Source organism: Mytilus galloprovincialis, chromosome 1 (genome assembly GCF_965363235.1).
Source record: "Mytilus galloprovincialis chromosome 1, xbMytGall1.hap1.1, whole genome shotgun sequence".
Taxonomy (NCBI): Eukaryota; Metazoa; Mollusca; class Bivalvia; order Mytilida; family Mytilidae; genus Mytilus; species Mytilus galloprovincialis.
Genome location: NC_134838.1, coordinates 4561334 through 4578498, shown reverse-complemented (window position 1 = coordinate 4578498; position 17165 = coordinate 4561334). Strand labels below are relative to the sequence as shown.

General features: G+C 32.5%; 1 protein-coding gene across 2 annotated transcripts; it reads right to left on the bottom strand.

Annotated features, from left to right (window-relative positions):
* Positions 1-609: 609 nt before the first annotated feature.
* On the bottom strand, positions 610-16283 carry LOC143068535 (serotriflin-like). 2 transcript variants are annotated; one of them, XM_076242793.1, is made up of 9 exons: positions 16199-16283; positions 12746-12888; positions 11808-12023; positions 10214-10311; positions 9711-9796; positions 7113-7142; positions 4965-5066; positions 1963-2094; positions 610-1426 (listed from the first exon to the last, which is right to left on the bottom strand). In XM_076242793.1, exons 2-9 carry the CDS (start codon positions 12755-12757, stop codon positions 1410-1412), a joined length of 693 nt encoding a protein of 230 aa, XP_076098908.1. In that variant the 5' UTR covers positions 12758-12888; positions 16199-16283; the 3' UTR covers positions 610-1409. The 2 variants fall into 2 exon arrangements, with proteins under 2 accessions (XP_076098908.1, XP_076098828.1); XM_076242713.1 differs by lacking the exon at positions 16199-16283 and adding an exon at positions 16106-16184.
* Between the last annotated feature and the right edge of the window lie 882 nt (positions 16284-17165).

Sequence of the window (17165 nt, the reverse complement as noted above, 5' to 3'; positions counted from 1 at the left end):
TCTTCTCATATATTTTATATTATAATACTAAGCCCCTAAGGGATGGATTGTGCTTGGTGTTCGTATGATGAAGACATAAACTATCAATCAGTTTAATTGGGTTCTGGAGCTGACATGTCCGTAACTGCAAGTAGTCCTTTGTTAATTGATGTATCAGTCATTTTGTTTAGTTTCTTTTGTTACCTATTCTGACACCGGACTCGGACTGTTTTTGAACTGAGTTTTATGTACTGCGCGTATTATTGTGTGTTTGTTTTTCTACACTGGCTAGAGGTATAAGGGGATGGTTGACATGTTTCCCCTGTCGCATTATTGCGCCTGTCAGGAGCCTCTGGCCATTGTTTGACTTGTATGATTTTTAATTTTAGTTTCTGGTATATAAGTCGGAGTTTAGTATGATGTCAATTTTAAACACTGATATAGTATATATTTTGTTTAAGGACCAGCTTAATCACGCCTCCTGGTGCAGAAGTTTCTTTCTGCATTGAAGACCCATTGGTGGCCTGCGGCTGTTGTCTGCTCTTTGGTCGGGTTGTTGTCTCTTTAACACCTTCCCTATTTTAATGTCATGTTTTTTTAATATTGAAAGGCCCAAAAACAACTGAGGAATGAGGCGGAATAGATTTAATTATTCTTGTTGTTATTACTGATACAGAACGAAAAAAACATTTCATAGTATTCACAGTATAACAAATTGACTTGACGTGTTTTCATAACAACATTGAGAATGAAAACAGTGCATCAACAAAAGTATCTTTTAATTACAAAATACAATATAAAATACTGCATGCTTTATATACATCGTAGCAAATAGGCACCACACATAATCAACATTTTTCTCATTCATTTTCTGCTAGACGTTAACATAAACAGATTGTCGACAGGCCTCTATTAATTATCAAATCACACGATAGGTATGCCTATAGAAAGACAATTTAACTTAATTAAGGGACTAGTTTGCTAAATAGAACTGAATACATAAATTGATGGGTAACCAAACCAACAAACAATTTCGGAAATATGTTCAAATTTGTTAAACATGTATTTTAACGTCAAAAACGACGTTTAAAGAAGTAATATTTCTTGTGAAATAAATTGAAAGTGTGGCTGCGTGATAATAGCATAAGGAAAACGACACAAACAAAATAGAATAATAAAGTGTTTAAAGTCAAGACAATATGATGGGCCTAACAATGGATGATATATAAATTTCCAACAATGTTCTTTACAAAATTGAGTTTCGGATAACATTTTACACATGATGTTTTAATATATAATGTTAACTGTACATAAACACACTCGAATATGAAGTATCGTTGTAAAGGAACTGTTTCCCTTTGTTTATGGTTTGTGCATTACAGATGATTTAAAGACGAAGAAGTTCTTTCACTCTCATCACCACTGGTAGTCTATTCCGGTGCTTTGTCTGCAAAAGTTTAATTACATTTGTTATACAAATTATGATTTAACAGTATAGAACATGGATTTTAGTCTTCAACGGTAAACGTCTAAAATGTCTGGATAATAAAAAACTGTCCTGTGCAGTCAATTTTCAGATGCATACACTTTTCTTGCAGCCAATTGAAAAATCATTTATGATGTTATTATCAGTCATAACGTTACAGGTTCCAATTTTAATGCACCAGATGTCATAGTTGTACATTTCTTTAATGATACCATAGAAGCAAACACTAAGATGTACTACTGCAATGTATATAAGGCCAAAATTTTTGTTTTGGTTTTAAATGCTTTGTGACTGGGCAGGATAATATTATGATTAGAGCGCCAATAATGATTTTTTTTGTAGAGAAAACGCGTGCCGGAAGGACTTAATTATGAACATGGTATTAATGTGGATATGTTATGCCAATTAAACTATTGGTGTTTAAGCCTTCAACTGAAAACAAGTTTTTTTCTCTAAACGACATTTGCAATTATTAAAACTTAATTAAAAAAACTTACTACACACACACTGTTCTGGACAGAATTCAGCCAGCATATCTCGTTCATCTTGATCATCTGATAAGCAGTTGTCTGGGGTAACAGAACCACATATATCATAATCTATGTACTGTTCTGGGTTCTGGCAAGGCTCTGAAATAACCGTAAAAAGTAAAATCACCAAAATACTGAACTTAGAGGAAAATCAGTTCGAAAAGTCCATAATCGCATGGCAAAATCAAATAACAAAACGCATCAAAAACGAATGGACAAAAACTGTCATGTTCCTGACTTGGTACAGGCATTTTCAAATGTAGAAAATGGTGGAATAAACCTGGTTTATAGCGCTAACCCTCTCACTTTGATGACAGTCTTATGAAATTCCGTTATATTTATATTGATGCGTTAACTAAACAGACACAATAAATATAAATAAAATAGTCAAAATATAGGTACATCAGTCATCATCGTATAACAATTTTTAAAGGAACAATTTAACAGAACACAAACATATCTATCCACAAACACATTCATTGATATGTGTGTCTGACGTCAGAAAATTGCATCCGTCACATAGATTTATCGTTCAATGTGCATACAAACAATTTTAAAATATACATAGGCAATGTTTGCATATAGGGTTAAAAAATCAAAAGTATACAAGAAGAAATTTCAGAAATAGACCGAGATTGAAAATAGACCAAAAGTTATATATAGAATTTATTGTAATTGTAATTGTACGTATTGTGTAATTCATAATAGAAATATATCATAATGACATAAAATAGAACAATATCATACTGACGGGATCTTTTAAAGTACAGAGTAACGTTATAAGAACCAAAGAAATACAAAAAGTCGCAAAAACAAAACACGCCACCAAAAAATGAAAGACAATACAAACACATTGACGAGATGTATAAGTACTGAGCCACGTCAAACGGATATCACATAAAGTAATACTAATAATAGAACAAAGACAAATGAATGAACTATAAAACACTTTGTTAAGATGATAAACAACATCAGTACGCAGAATCTATACATCAAGACCATCGTGTATTATGTGTGAAGTTGATACGGAATATTTATCAACAAGGTCTTGGTACCTTCCGATGAACTTTTTAAGAAAAAGGACGAGACGTTCTTTGACATAACCCCTGGTTCACCAACTTTCTACTCAGACACTGATGACGTTTTACAAAGTCTGAGTAGGAGCTGCAAGCTCTTGAATATCGAATAAGTTGGGAAATATATATCCCATATGCAGGTGAAGTTGGTATATTGCTACTAAGGTGGGGGAAATTTATAATTTCAAAATTAAAATCGTCTCGTTTGTCATAGATGCTGCTACTAAGACGACTGTGTAAGTCAAGTTCGAGATATAGGTCTAAAAATGAGGCGGAGGAAGCCGTGTCTGTTGTTTCTTTAATCTCTAGTTTTGGGAGATATATTAATGGAACCCGAATCAGAAAAGTTCGGATTGCTAATGGAAAGAACATCATCAATATATCTGTAAGTGAAATTAAATAATCTGTATTCTTTGATCCTCTTGTTTTTCACAAGTGTCTGGAGGAACACCGATTCATAAGAAAATAAGGAGAGGTCGACAAGAAAAGGCACACAGTTTGTTCCCATAGGAATGCCGATAATTTGTTGGAAAAGTCTACCTCCAAACTCAACATATTATACTCCGGCATACTGACCACTTGTTCTTTTGTGTAGCATGTTTTACCTTTTTGTTTGTCACTATTAACGAAATATGCCTTATGATATCCCAAAGTAATAAATTAATAGCGTATGCTACCATTTTTATGTTGAAAGGCATTGTGGATTATTTTTTTCAAAGCGATTTTTCAATTTCACATGGGGAATGGTGGTAAACAGGGTTGAAAAATCAAAAGTTTTGATAGAACTAATTTCAGAAAAAGACCGAGATTTAAAATTGTCTAGAAGTTCTTTAGAATTTTTAAGAATACACATATGAAGACACTATTAGGCATCAGTTCGAGCATACATTCTCTGTTTATTTTATATTTATTCGGAAAGATTTGAGATAATTTGCTGCTTATTAAACCAAGAATGTATAGTGGTGAAGTTGAAATCATCCCTTCGTAAATTTTACGGACGCCATAACGATTTGGTTGACCGTTATGGATAAACCGTTTCACAGATGAAATAGGTAATGCTTCTTCTGTCGTAACTACATTCCCGTTCCCTTTTCACGAATGCAACCTACCGAATGAGACTATTTACCGGGTTTTTAATAAATTGAGCAACACGACGGGTGCCACATTTGGAGCAGGATCTGCTTACTTCTCCGGAGCACCTGAGATCACCCCCAGATTTTGGTGGGGTCAGTGTTACTCAGTCTTTAGTTTTCTATGTTTAGTCTTGTGTACTGTCATTTATATGTTTGTCTTTTTCGTTATTAGCCATGGCGTCGTCAGTTTATTTTCTATCTATGAGTTTGGCTGTCCCTTTGGTATGCTTCGCCCCTCTTTTAAGTCGTATGGAATGTGTTACCACTTAAAGTATCATAATTTATGTATCCAGAAGGATCACTTCAGGTCGTTTTCCGACTGGCAGTAAACCCCTGCCTAAAGGGGGTCGTACGTTTGGCAGTGCGAGTTGTACAAGTCCGCAACAACGTCCGGTCAGATTAAGATGTTTAAACCAATGTCTCGTGTAAAGAAATCGTTACGATCTGTGCACGTTAAAAATACTTGTTACAATACTTTGAGAGGTCTGGACTTGGCTTGTTACAAGACAAACGTTCTGTCTCTATGCAATATACCCTCAATTTTCAGTGGCAGTTTAATATTATGTCTTAATCCAAAATACCTTCATTCTCTATTCATCGGGACGTCCCCAATTACAGGACCGACCTATTGTATTCAATGTTAATCTGATCTTGTCATAAACATGCATAATATATTTGCTACTGGACAACAACCAACAATCAATTAGATCAACCGTAACTAACTTTTAAAGGAAGTTAAGTTTTGTAAACGTCAGCTTACCATCACAGTTTGGGCCCATTCCATATTCACAGTTGCATGTACACGTTGTACTGTTCAGATTTCCAAACCCAATACCAGGTTTGAAACAAGATTTCCTACAATCTAAAAAGAATACTGAACTGAATGTGTATACGATAACTTTTACAATGGACAGTGTTCTTTAATAAAATGTTTTGGATTATAAATTGAAATCGATGTTGTGGTTTCAGTCAATAATTCAATATTTTTTTCTCTATATAAAGTGTGTAACATTTCATCAAGTTGAGTGTATATATTTTTTGCATGCTTTTAACACAAATGAAAAGGATATATGGTGTACTCAATAATGAGACTGCTACCTAAGGAAAACTATAACAGGTCATCTTAAGGGTAACACAAACTCTTGAAAAACTCAATTTATAACAAACAAATAAAGGAAAAACAAATATGAAAAAGACACGAACAACGACAACCATTAAACTCCATGCTCCTGACTTCGGAGAGAAACAAACAGAATATAGCGGAGTTAAAACAAATTTATCAGGGCCCAACCCTTCCCTTGCCTCGGACAATCATATACAAGTACAACATAAGACAAATCTATAAAAAGCAGTAGAAAAAGGATCAACTCATCAGATCAATACAAAAAAAGAAAAAGAATGTGTCCCAAGTACACGGATGCCTCATTCGCACTATAATTTTCTATGTTCAGTGGACTGTGGAAATGAGATAAAATTTCTAATTGAGCATTCACATTAGAAAGATTATATCATAGGGAACATGTTTACTAAGTTTTAGGTTGATTGGACTACAACTTCATCAAAAACTACCTCGACCAACAACTTTAACCTGAAGCGGGCAAACGAACGGACGAACGCACGGACCAAAATAATGCCCATAAATGGGGCATAAAAATATAAAACATAAACACAGACCGGACTTGACTAGGCATTTAACCATTCTTCTTATCTAACCACAAATAAAATCTGTTTCTGACAGCTTGTTCGATCATGTATATTATAGTAAAATATCAATCAGTACACATTTAACATACAATTGAATAAGACGTCATTAACAGTCAGAGAGATCGTGACCTTGGGAAAAATTCTGTTTTTGAGAAATGTCCATGATTATGTTCTGTGGGTATATACTCTCTAACAGTTACCAATGGCGGCCTTGTGTTTATTGTTTTTTTAATAATAAATATAGACGGTTCAGAAATATTATAAAACGACGTACGAAGTCACATATTTTATGGAAAGTCGTACATAGACATATAGTCACTGCCAATATTGTAGACAAGAACCTTGCAGTAAATACTTTTGAATGATGATTCAGGTAATGATTAGCAACCATTATGTAAGATCACAGTTGATGCTATATAGATGGCTATGTTTGCGTCCAGTGGCAAATTAAATGCTAATGTTGGACGAGAACATGATAATACCTATAAATCACCGGGGACAAACATAAAGATGCCAAAATTAAATAAAGTGTTTATATAAAACTGTATATATATATATCTACATGAACATGGGGTGAGTGAATATTGTAAAAACAAGCTGGCACAAACAAAAAAAAACAAAAAAAAAAACACTTTTTCGGTTTGTTCGGAGGATTAATCAAAGGGTTTCAAGCTAGGCTAAAAATACCAAAGGAATTTTCAAACTTAATAGTCGAAAAAATACTATCTACGTAATGACAAAAAAAGAAAAATACCGAAAGACAACCAACAGTATACAATACAGAACTTGGAAACTGAAGTACATATGGAAACTACTTTTAAGATATACAAATATTTTACTTTGATATAAATAAATTCTTATATAACCGTTTTTTTTTATATGTGAGAATGTGTAGTGGAAAAAGAGTTCCCTATCCACATCATACTTATATTTTAAAGTATAATTTACCTAAGAGATGGAAAATATAGTTGTTTAAATATTGGTAATATAATTGATTGTAGTATTTTTCTATTTCCTTTGTAATAATAGAATAACACGAATTAAATAATTCTACCGAGGTTATTTTAGATTCTTGATTACTAGTTTTAGCATTTTATGTTCTTATATAGCTTTAAACGGATAATCGTGATGAAACAAAAGAAAGTTGTTTGTATAATCTTCTTTAGTATGACATGAATAATTTAAAGTACTTTCTATCACCTACCACAATTCTGATTTGATGAACTGCAAGAAACTGAAATAGGAAAATAAATCAATGTATAGTCATTTCATATTGGGTTGTAATTTCCTCAATAAGGCTTTAAGTAGATCTAATTTTCTATAATTGTATACTATGTGTGAATATATAGAAATGTGCCAAGACAAAATATATCTATTAAAATCCAATAAGGGAGAAATTGGATATACTAAATAGCATAAGTGATTACCCGACTATAAGCATACATGTTAACACGATGATTAGATGCGTTGTTGCAAAAAGCTTAACCTTTGCTTTTACAACAAACACATATTACAATGTTACAAATGATTAAGAGTAGATAGCAATAGATAATCTATAAAAATGTGCTGGGTAAATAGATGTTTAAAAGTTAAAAAGACTCAACCTTAGACCTTACTGAAATAAATAAGCACACAAGAAACATACGATATCCACGCTGACAAATCATTAACCATCAGGTTTTGAAAAAATGAAACAAAGATTACTAAAGATCGATTATTAACCAAATTTATAAGGTGAAATAACAATTAAATTGAGAATGGAAATGGGGAATGTGTCAAAGAGACAACAACCCGATCATAGAGAAGACAACAGCAGAAGGTCACTAACAGGTCTTCAATGTTTAGACTTCCCTACTCCGGTGTATTTATTAAGGTTTAAACAGTTCGCTTTGCATTAATTAAGATCTAGTCCGTCTATGTTCAGACTGATTAGTAACTGTTATTCACAGGATACTTAATTATCTGAACAGCTACTCAAAGTAAGCAAATTGTCTAAAGAGAACTGAATTTACCGTGGTTGTTTACTTAATAATTAACTGTTTATTTTGATATGAGCGTCACTGATGAGTCTTATGTAGACGAAACGCGCGTCTGGCGTACTTAATTATAATCCTGGTACCTCTGATAACTATTCACACCACTTGGTCGATGTCACTGCTGCTGAACGTCTCGTCACCGAGGGTATCAGCAGCCCAGTAGTCAACACTTCGCTGTTGACATGAATATCAATAATAAGGTCATTTTTATAAATTTCCTGTTAACAAAACTTTGAATTTTTCATAAAAAACTAAGGATTTTCTTATCCCAGGCATAAATTACCTTAGGCGTATTTGGCACAACTTTTTGGAATTTTGGATCCTCAATGTTCTTCAACTTTGTACTTGTTTGGCTTTATAAATATTTTGATATGAGCGTCACTGATGAGTCTTATGTGGACGAAACGTGCGTCTGGCGTACTATAGTATAAACCTGGTACCTCTGATAACTATTCACACCACTGTGTTGATGCCACTGCTGCTGAACATTTCGTCCCCGAGGGTATCAAAAGCCCAGTAGTCAACCCTTCGCTGTTGACATGAATAACAATAATGTGGTCATTTTTTATAAATTTCCTGTTTACAAAACTTTGAATTTTTCGAAAAACTAAGGATTTTTTTTATCCCAGGCATGAATTACCTTAGCCGTACTTGGCACAACATTTTGAAATTTTGGATCCTTAATGCTCTTCGACTTTGTACTTGTTAGGCTTTATAAAAATATTTTGATATGAGCGTCACTGATGAGTCTTATGTAGACGAAACGCGCGTCTGGCGTACTATAGTATAATCCTGGTACCTCTGTTAACTTCACACCACTGGGTTGATGCCACTGCTGGTGAACATTTCGTCCCCGAGGGTATCACCAGCCCAGTAGTCAACACTTCGCTGTTGACATGAATATCAATAATGTGGTCATTTTTATAAATTTCCTGTTTACAAAACTTTGAATTTTTCGAAAAAACTAAGGATTTTCTTATCCCAGGCATAAGTTACCTTAGCCGTATTTGGCACAACTTTTTGGAATTTTGGACGTCAATGCTATTCAATTTGGTACTTGTTTGGCTTTATACATATTTTGATATGAGCGTCACTGATGAGTCTTATGAAGACGAAACGCGCGTCTGGCGTACTAAATCATAATCCTGGTACCTTTGATAACTATTTAGACATTTTAAATGTTGATAAGATCAAAATGACCGTGTAAGACTTTCATTTATTTACCAGTATCAGCAGTATTCGGCAAAGCAAAATCCCAACACATTCCAAATTGACCCTTTCAGATACACTTCTCTTAGGCAGCAAACATTTGATTTTCTGGGGGGGGGGGGGGGGGCTATGGTTTTTTTTGGAGAAAAAAATAATTTGTTTTCGATTGTGAGAAAAAAAAATTGTTTGTTTCACCCTCAGCTGCCACTATATGTAATGCTAAAATTGAAAGAAAAAAATTGTTTTCGACTTGTCGCGAAAAAAATAGATTGTTTTTCGCCGCAAAAAAAATTTGTCCAGAAAAAAAAACCATAGCCCCCCCAGAAAATCAAATGGTTGCTGCCTTACAATGTGAAAAAAAAGGTTCCATGAATATGATACCAAGTTGGATATTTTGATAACCAATGCTAATATATTAAACTTATTTTAGGAAGTCAAACTATGTTGGCTCGGAAAAACGTAATTTCCAGCAACTGTTTTACTATTCTTTTCAAATTCATCACGATGAACCATCTCCGAGCAAGTCTTATAGCATCAATAATAAGAATAATACATACCACATAGTCCACGCTCGCAAAAGGTTTCCTCTCCTGTACACTTTGAACATGGTTGACCTAATTTGTACGGCCTCATAATATCCTGCCTGAATAAAAACATGCATTTCTTTAGTGAAAACAATAGGTTGGTATTTCAGTGACCTTTCGACTGCGCTCTTTTTAGAAAAATTAATTGGTATAACATATTAAATTAATGGATCAAAATTCCAAGATTACACTTGTTATTAAATGTCTTGAGAATATTAACATAAAAGATATTGCGCGAGTATTATTGAACATTGTAAGAAAAACAAGCTCAGTGACTACAAATAACATCATTAAATGTCGAAATGACTACAGACAACAAATCGAGGTCAAATAACATAAACGGGACCAATTTTACAAATGCGCATTTCGTCCATTAATGTCTCATCAAGCACTAAATATCTATGGTGCAGTCATGGTAATATCTGGTTGTCTATTTCTGTATCTATACATCCTCTTTTGAAATTAAAAATCCTTACCCGCCTTCATACTGACACATGAAAACAAATGTTTCAGTGTTATTTATAGGACACGTGATAGCACTGCAACCCACTTTTCTTTGCTTTGAATTCATAAGCTGAAAGAGAAAATGTTAAAACACGTGTAACAATTCTTTTAAGAAAATGAATGCCAAATAGTTCTAACAAGTTTATAAAGTTTATAATTTAAACTATTGTAGGATGTAGGTAAGCGGAGTTTCATTGAGGGTTAGTTTGTCTCTACTGACAATTATATCTGTGACCATTCTTTGAGCATTATGTATGACTACACCACAATATTATCGAAAGAACAGACATTTTACAGTTACTGATCTGCATCGCAATTTGCGAGTTGGTTGAACGTTATGGAATAACCGTTTCACAGATGATATCGGATATGTTTTTTATGTCGTAACTACCATCCACTTCCCTTTTCACCACGAATGTGACCTTCCGAATAAGACTATAAACCGGGTTTGTAATAACATTAACAACACGACGGGTGCCACGTGTGGAGCAGGATCTGCGAACCCTTCCGGAGCACCTGAGATCACTCCCAGTTTTAGGTGGGGTTCGTGTTGCTTATTCTTTAGTGTTCTTTGTTGTGACTTTTGTACTGTTATTTGTCTGTTTATCTTTTCTTTTTTTAGCCATGGCGTTGTCAGTTTATTTTCGATCAATGAGTTTGACTTTATTTGCTATCGTCCTGATATGCATACAATATTTGCCATCGGACACCAATACATATACTTATAAGGAATCTATTCTTAGATTTAAATTGGCCCCTGTAGATAAACTCATCATAGATACTAGGACTAAATTTTGTATATACACCAGACGCGCGTTTCGTCTACAAAAGACTCATCAGTGACGCTCGAATCCAAAACAGTTAAAAAGGCCAAATAAAGTACAAAGTTGATGAGCATTGAGGACCAAAATTCCTAAAAGTTTTGCCAAATTCAGTGTTGGACAATTTTGTCTTTTAATTTTAAATACTTAAATACTTAAATAATTTTGAATACTTATTCAATTCACATTCTTAATAATTTTGTAAATAACATTTAGGTTTTTTTATTTGTTAATAAAATACTGTCGGATTATTGGCGAATATTGTACCGAGTATATTTTAACATTGCTCAAGCTAAGCAAGTGCAATATTCATTCTACGAGAGTTTTTATTTTTAAAACAGATTTTGACGTTTGCATAATGTGAAGCTATATATATGCACTACTGCAATTTCTTTTTAATTGCTTTATATATTTTTATTAATTTTTATTTGATCGCATTTTCAACCATTTGATCTCCAAATTTCAATTTTGTATAAATAAAATACTGAAGTCACAGTTTTAAATATCAGTTGGATAAGGTGATTTAAAAGAGGTAAATAATAATATCACAAACGAATACATTAGTTTTCTTACAAAGTATTTGAATCAGTACAACTCAAGTTTTACATTTGTAAGGAAATGAAACAGTACGATTCTATAGATTTATAAACTGACCGTACACGTTTTAAAGTAGTTTAAATACTAAATGCGTTATACACAGGTTATTGCATAGACTGGAAACTATGTAATAAAATAAATTGCCTACCGTCAAAAATCGCTTACAGTCGTTCAAATTCAAACAAGTTTTAAATTTCGGCAGGAAAGTCCGTATTTCAATGAACCATGACCGAATTATATGTGAATAATTTCGTCGCAGTGAAGATCCAATATTAATTGAAATATCAGGAGATCTCGAGAGTGCGTTTAGTCTATCACATTGTAACATTCTATTCGACCTTTCCTGTAAGTCAAAACTCCATTCCTGAAGAAAAATTATAACATATATGTATGTAAGCAATTTTGTAAGCAGATCTCAATATCTTAAACATCGATATTTTTTTTTTGTATATTCCAAATGATACAATTCTGATAAGAAATTAAATCATGTTATCAATTAAAATATAGATTTATTTATTACTAGTATTTGAATGTCTATTTTTTACCCTTGGTAAGTTAGTTAATAATTTGTGCTTGCTATAAAATCAAGTTAAACAACTTTATTAATAACAATTAAAATAATGAATCGTCGATGCTCTGACATTAATTTATGAAGAATAAGCCTATTTTTGTTTTGTTTATTGCAGTCTAATGAATGATACAATGAAAGAATTCTGATGGTACATAATATTACTTCATTTGATATTCTGGGTATCATTGCTAACGAGAAATACAATTGGTCTAATCAAGAACAGATTAGACATCTATGTTATTTCCATGCTCTAATAATCTGTTGTTGACGTTGTGTAAAAGTCAAACATATATGTAAAAGTAATGAACCAACAACCTAACAAAATGTGAATTATTTGAGAAGGGTTCTTAAATATAGATATCTATTGTCCATTCTTAGAAACACAGCGCTTTCTGCACGTTAACAAAACAATGCACTTAGTTGCTTTTTATTTGCAAAAATATAATCTGCAATCTTATAAAAAAATTTGAACTTTTTTTTACTGACGTTTGAGATTTAAATAAAAGCAAAATTACCAATTTTGTCATGTCTGCTACAAACACATTATATGCTCCATTGGCAAACAAGCGTCTGTATAAATTGTGTGTCGTTAAAATTTTATTTATCTCATTTGGATTCAGAGCTGCTTCATTTTGTGATGTGATCAGAAGAAAAATTCCTGAAACAAAACAGAAAAAAGTAAGGTCAATTTGAACCTTGTTTTGTAAACTACAATATATATATATCTATTTTATAAACAGTGACCATTGTAATCAGAAAAAAAAAACTCATTACAAAATGAAAAATGGAGTATTCCTCGGTAAAATAGATAAAACAATTGTATAATGAGCTTTGGAAGACGGTGATAGTGTCACTTAAAAACAGGAAATATACTTTGTTTGTAATTAGATTTATTTTCGGATAGCGTGATTTTCATCAACACGGGCAAGATGTGATATAGAAATGTTTGTTTTGTTAGTTTCGTTGATTTTTACATCAAAAGGGATTATTAAAATAAGAAATCATTCGTTTATCTAAAGTGAAATTAAAGATTTGAATGTTTTTTAGGTCGTAGGATTTTTAATTTACCCAAATAGGCAAGAATGGTGAACAATAATGATTCACTTTAATCAGCACATACTGTCAAATCAGTATACACTCTGTAAGTATAAGGTTGATTTCCAGATTTCCTAATTTCCCCAACGTTCATCCCAGACAACCCCCCAAAAAATCTAGATTTCTATTTGGTTCTCGTCCTCAATATAATTGACATATTTGCTACTGGACGTTAAAAAACATCAGTAAATCAATTTAGTTCATCCTTCATGATATATATAAATTAAAAGATTTTGTACAATTGCCATAAGGCAACTCTCCTCCAGAAATAAACAAAAATGCTATACCGAATAGTCAGATATAGAAAAACCTCCTTTCACCAGAGACCATGCAAATGACACAGAAATTCACAACTATAGATCACAGTAAGGATTTCAATATTGAACAAAGCCCATTCCGCATAGTCAGCTATAAAAGATCCCTAAATATCAAATGTAAAAAAACAAGAAGACTAACGGCCTGATTTATGTACAAAACCATGGACGTAAAATAAATATGAAATACGAATTTTATTAAAGAAAGCTATGATATACAGCAACAAAAGACAGCCACTGAATTACAGACGGACTTTTAATTTTAAGTCAGTTATATGTTTTGGAGTTTAGTATGACGTTCATTTTTACTGAACTAGTAGATATATTTATTAAGGGGCTAGCTGAAAGCCGCCTCCGGATGCTGAATGTTCTTGTTGTTTTGAAGACCCATTGGTGCCTTTAGCTACTTTCTACTACTTGGTCGGTTTATTGTCTCTTTGACACATTCCCCATTACAATTTTCAATTTCACATACACAGAATGTAGCGGTGTTAGCTAGTTTGTTGGCGCCAAACCGTTACCCTCATCTGAAACAGTGGTGTACCAGTAAAATAAGATTTACTTTAGAAATCTGCTGAAAAGGTCTCAAGTAATCAGATCGACAAAAAGCAGAAAACATCTAACAAAAATACAGACCGGAAGTGGCAAGCTCCTTTCATCTCTCTTGTAGTAACAGTAGGGTTTTTTTTTCTCTGATTTTTCATTTGTTTAGACTTTTAGTTTGTTACGTATTTTTATTGTAAAAAGTGAAATAACAAAAGTACTGAACTCTGAGGAAAATTCTAAACGAAAAGTATTTAAGCAAACGACAAAAGCGAAACACTGAAACACATCAATCAAAAGGATAACAACGATAATATTCCTGACTTGGTACAGGCATTTTCTTATTAAAAAAAATAATAATACATACCGACTAATCTAACCAACGTTTTTAGTAAAAGTATTTATTTCATATCGGTTGATAATAAGATTCTCTTATTGGATAAAAAGGGGTCACATGACATTCATTAATCTACAGTAATAAATTCCAACGGTCATTAACAGAACAAAACGGACCAGAAAACCGGTTGTTAACGAAATTTTACATGATAATGACCGGTGGGGTGTGGTTTCCGTCTGATATTGACCGTTGGGGCGTGGTTTCTCTGTTAATGACCGATGTGGCATGGTTTCTCTGTTTAGAGAGATGTACCTTTCATAAAACATGTTCCTGTTTTTTAATATTATATTTAAGTTGATGAAGTGGTTATTATATTTTTTCGTTAATTATAAAATTAAAGAGAACTTGATTAAATATTTATATACTGAAAAGTTGCACTAAAATGAATGGCAGTATTACTACGACTGATCTTCACTCTTTGCCATAGAAATCGTACAACTACTCGAGTTCGCTTTAGGCGTTTTGAATTGATGAGAATTTTCCAAAACATGGTTTCTCAATGAAATAAACATAATAGCTCTTGAAAAACTGGTCATTATCGTGATACATGGACTGCCCGTATGACAGTGGTATTGACTGCGACTACTATCAAGTAATGTAAATAACCATAACAAACTTTTACACATATCAACAATGAGCTTACGTATATACTACGTGTCCTACATACCCTGTTTAATGGATTTGTGCAAAATATGAAACTATTAAAAAAAAAGAAATTAGAGACAAACAAATAATGTAAAACTGTAATTGACACCAGAGTGAAAAACAGAGCGTATGAACAAAATACAAAGAACAATGAAATAATGCAAAATTAACTCAATAAAGTAACATACATTTGTTCAACATATTAACTCATAATTTGCTATCTTGATTTCCATTCCGCCTTTAAATAGTTACAAAAAAAAGCATAGAAACTAAATAAAACGTCGTGGTTATTTTTTAAATTACTATCTCTTTCGGAAAGGGAGACTTGATTGTGTTTAAACCTTCATATTATGTTAAATTAATTGATCTGATACTGAACTCAGAAATATTTAAATTATTAACTTGTAACTGACAGTGATTAATTCAATGAAATTGTAAAAAAACAAAACAATAAACAAATTTCGAGGGAAATACAACAAACACGTATTTATTGGTGGCAGTTTAATGGGAATTCAAGACAGAAACTTTTTTTTTCGGAAAATCATGTGTGCTGACGGGATGATTTGTGTATATTGTGAGTTGATTTTTTTTTTTAAAGAATTTCTTATCCTGTTATCCTAATATAATATCGAGAATCTGCAGAATTCCAGGTACTTTAGAGTAAATAATTTGTGTTCTACACATCTTTGAAGTTAAATTATTTAGACTTTTGTATTATTTCTAATCATGTTATTTTTTTTTCCAATTTTCTTGATTCATTTGATTTTATTAACGTGAATTAATTACAGTTTGTCGAACTTTTGATTTGCATCAACTGTGCATAAAATGAAACCCTATATACGATTAGAACTACAACGCGTATGAAATATAATATTTCTTACCTATGATATAGATAGCCTTTTTGGAATGTGTGCTGGGCACATAATCCAAGGAACTGTAATCAGTCATGGTAATGTTGGATCATTAATACTTACAAGGCTTTATATACACTCTTTATGTATGTAGGAGGAAACAACCTTTAAGTATGTATTGTCTTTCAGTAAAAGTATAGAACCTTAATCTAATGATCTCATTTACAAATGTAACCGATGGTCAACATATTCTATTTAGTTATATTATTTTTATTTGTCATTCATGATTTAAAAACGGATTATGACAAACCACACATTTGAAAAGTTTAATTTATAACTAGTGGGTTTTAAGTAACGCTACAACATTTAACCCATGAAATAATTTACTTTCGGCATACAGATTACTATCCTCATTAAAAATATATTGACCACAATAACAAAGTGTTGATAAATATTCATCCGGCTTACTAGCTCTTTATTATTTGACTAGTACAAAAGTGGGACAAAAGATACCAGAGGGACATTCAAACTATAAATCAAAATATTATTCTATTGTTATGTTTATAGAACGCAGAAATTGGTGTCATGTCGTTTTGTACACAGGAATAAATTTCCTTAACTGTATTTGGCAAAACATTTAGGAATTTTTGGTCCTCAATGCTCTTCAACTTCGTACTTTATTTGGCCTTCTAAAAATTTTTCATTCGAGCGTCACTGATGAGTCTTTTGTAGACGAAACGCGCGTCTGGCGCATATATAAAAGTTTAATCCTGGTATCTATAATGAGTTTATTTACAACCACTGGGTCGATGCCACTGCTGGTGGAGATTTATTTCCGCGAGGATATCACCAGCCCAGTAGTCAGCACTTCTGTTTTGACTTGAGTTATCATTGATATGTTCATAATAATAAATTAACTGTTAACAAAACTTTGAATTTTTGAAATACTACGGCTTTTCTACCTCAGGAATAAATTACCTTAACTGTATTTGGCAAAACATTTAGGAATTTTTGGTTCTCAATGCTCTTCAACTTCGTACTTTATTTGGCCTTCTACACTTTTTTCATTCGAGCGTCACTGATGAGTCTT